Below are 377 nucleotides of genomic sequence, written 5' to 3'. Positions count from 1 at the left end.
TTCATTTCATACTACTCATAGTTGCTCAAGGTGAACATCCGCGGGGCGTGGTCTCTCACAGGAAGCTGACCTGGCCCTGGGCCCCTTCGCCCTGACGGAGGGACGCGCCGAGGCCGCCGACATGACGAAGGCCGTGTTCTTCGACAAGCTGTGCATCATCGCGGGGCGAGGTCGGCCCGAGAGCGACCCCTGGGGCTTCCTTCTGCCCCTAGCGCCCTCGGTGTGGCTGGCGCTCCTGCTGGCGATACTGCTCGCATGCGCGTCCTTCACGGTCCTGGGCGAGAGGAGCGCCGAGGGTACGGGTCTCCTGAGGGCGTTCGGGGTCCTCTTCATGCACGTCCGCTCCCTCTTGCAGCAAGGTGAGATTCCTCCCCAGC

General features: G+C 65.3%; 1 protein-coding gene across 1 annotated transcript in view; it reads left to right on the top strand.

The window, feature by feature from the left end:
* The window catches only part of LOC119585950 (glutamate receptor ionotropic, kainate 4-like), a 42,530-nt gene that overhangs the window by 1,047 nt on the left and 41,106 nt on the right, over window positions 1-377 (top strand). Inside the window, exon 4 of the mRNA XM_037934665.1 lies at window positions 62-359. Within this exon, the coding sequence (XP_037790593.1) occupies window positions 62-359 (298 nt within the window). The remainder of the gene's footprint in view (window positions 1-61; window positions 360-377) is intronic.

Source organism: Penaeus monodon, chromosome 20, assembly GCF_015228065.2.
Source record: "Penaeus monodon isolate SGIC_2016 chromosome 20, NSTDA_Pmon_1, whole genome shotgun sequence".
NCBI lineage: Eukaryota > Metazoa > Arthropoda > Malacostraca > Decapoda > Penaeidae > Penaeus > Penaeus monodon.
The sequence above is the reverse complement of the archived record's forward strand: the minus strand, read 5'-3'. Positions and strand labels throughout refer to the sequence as shown.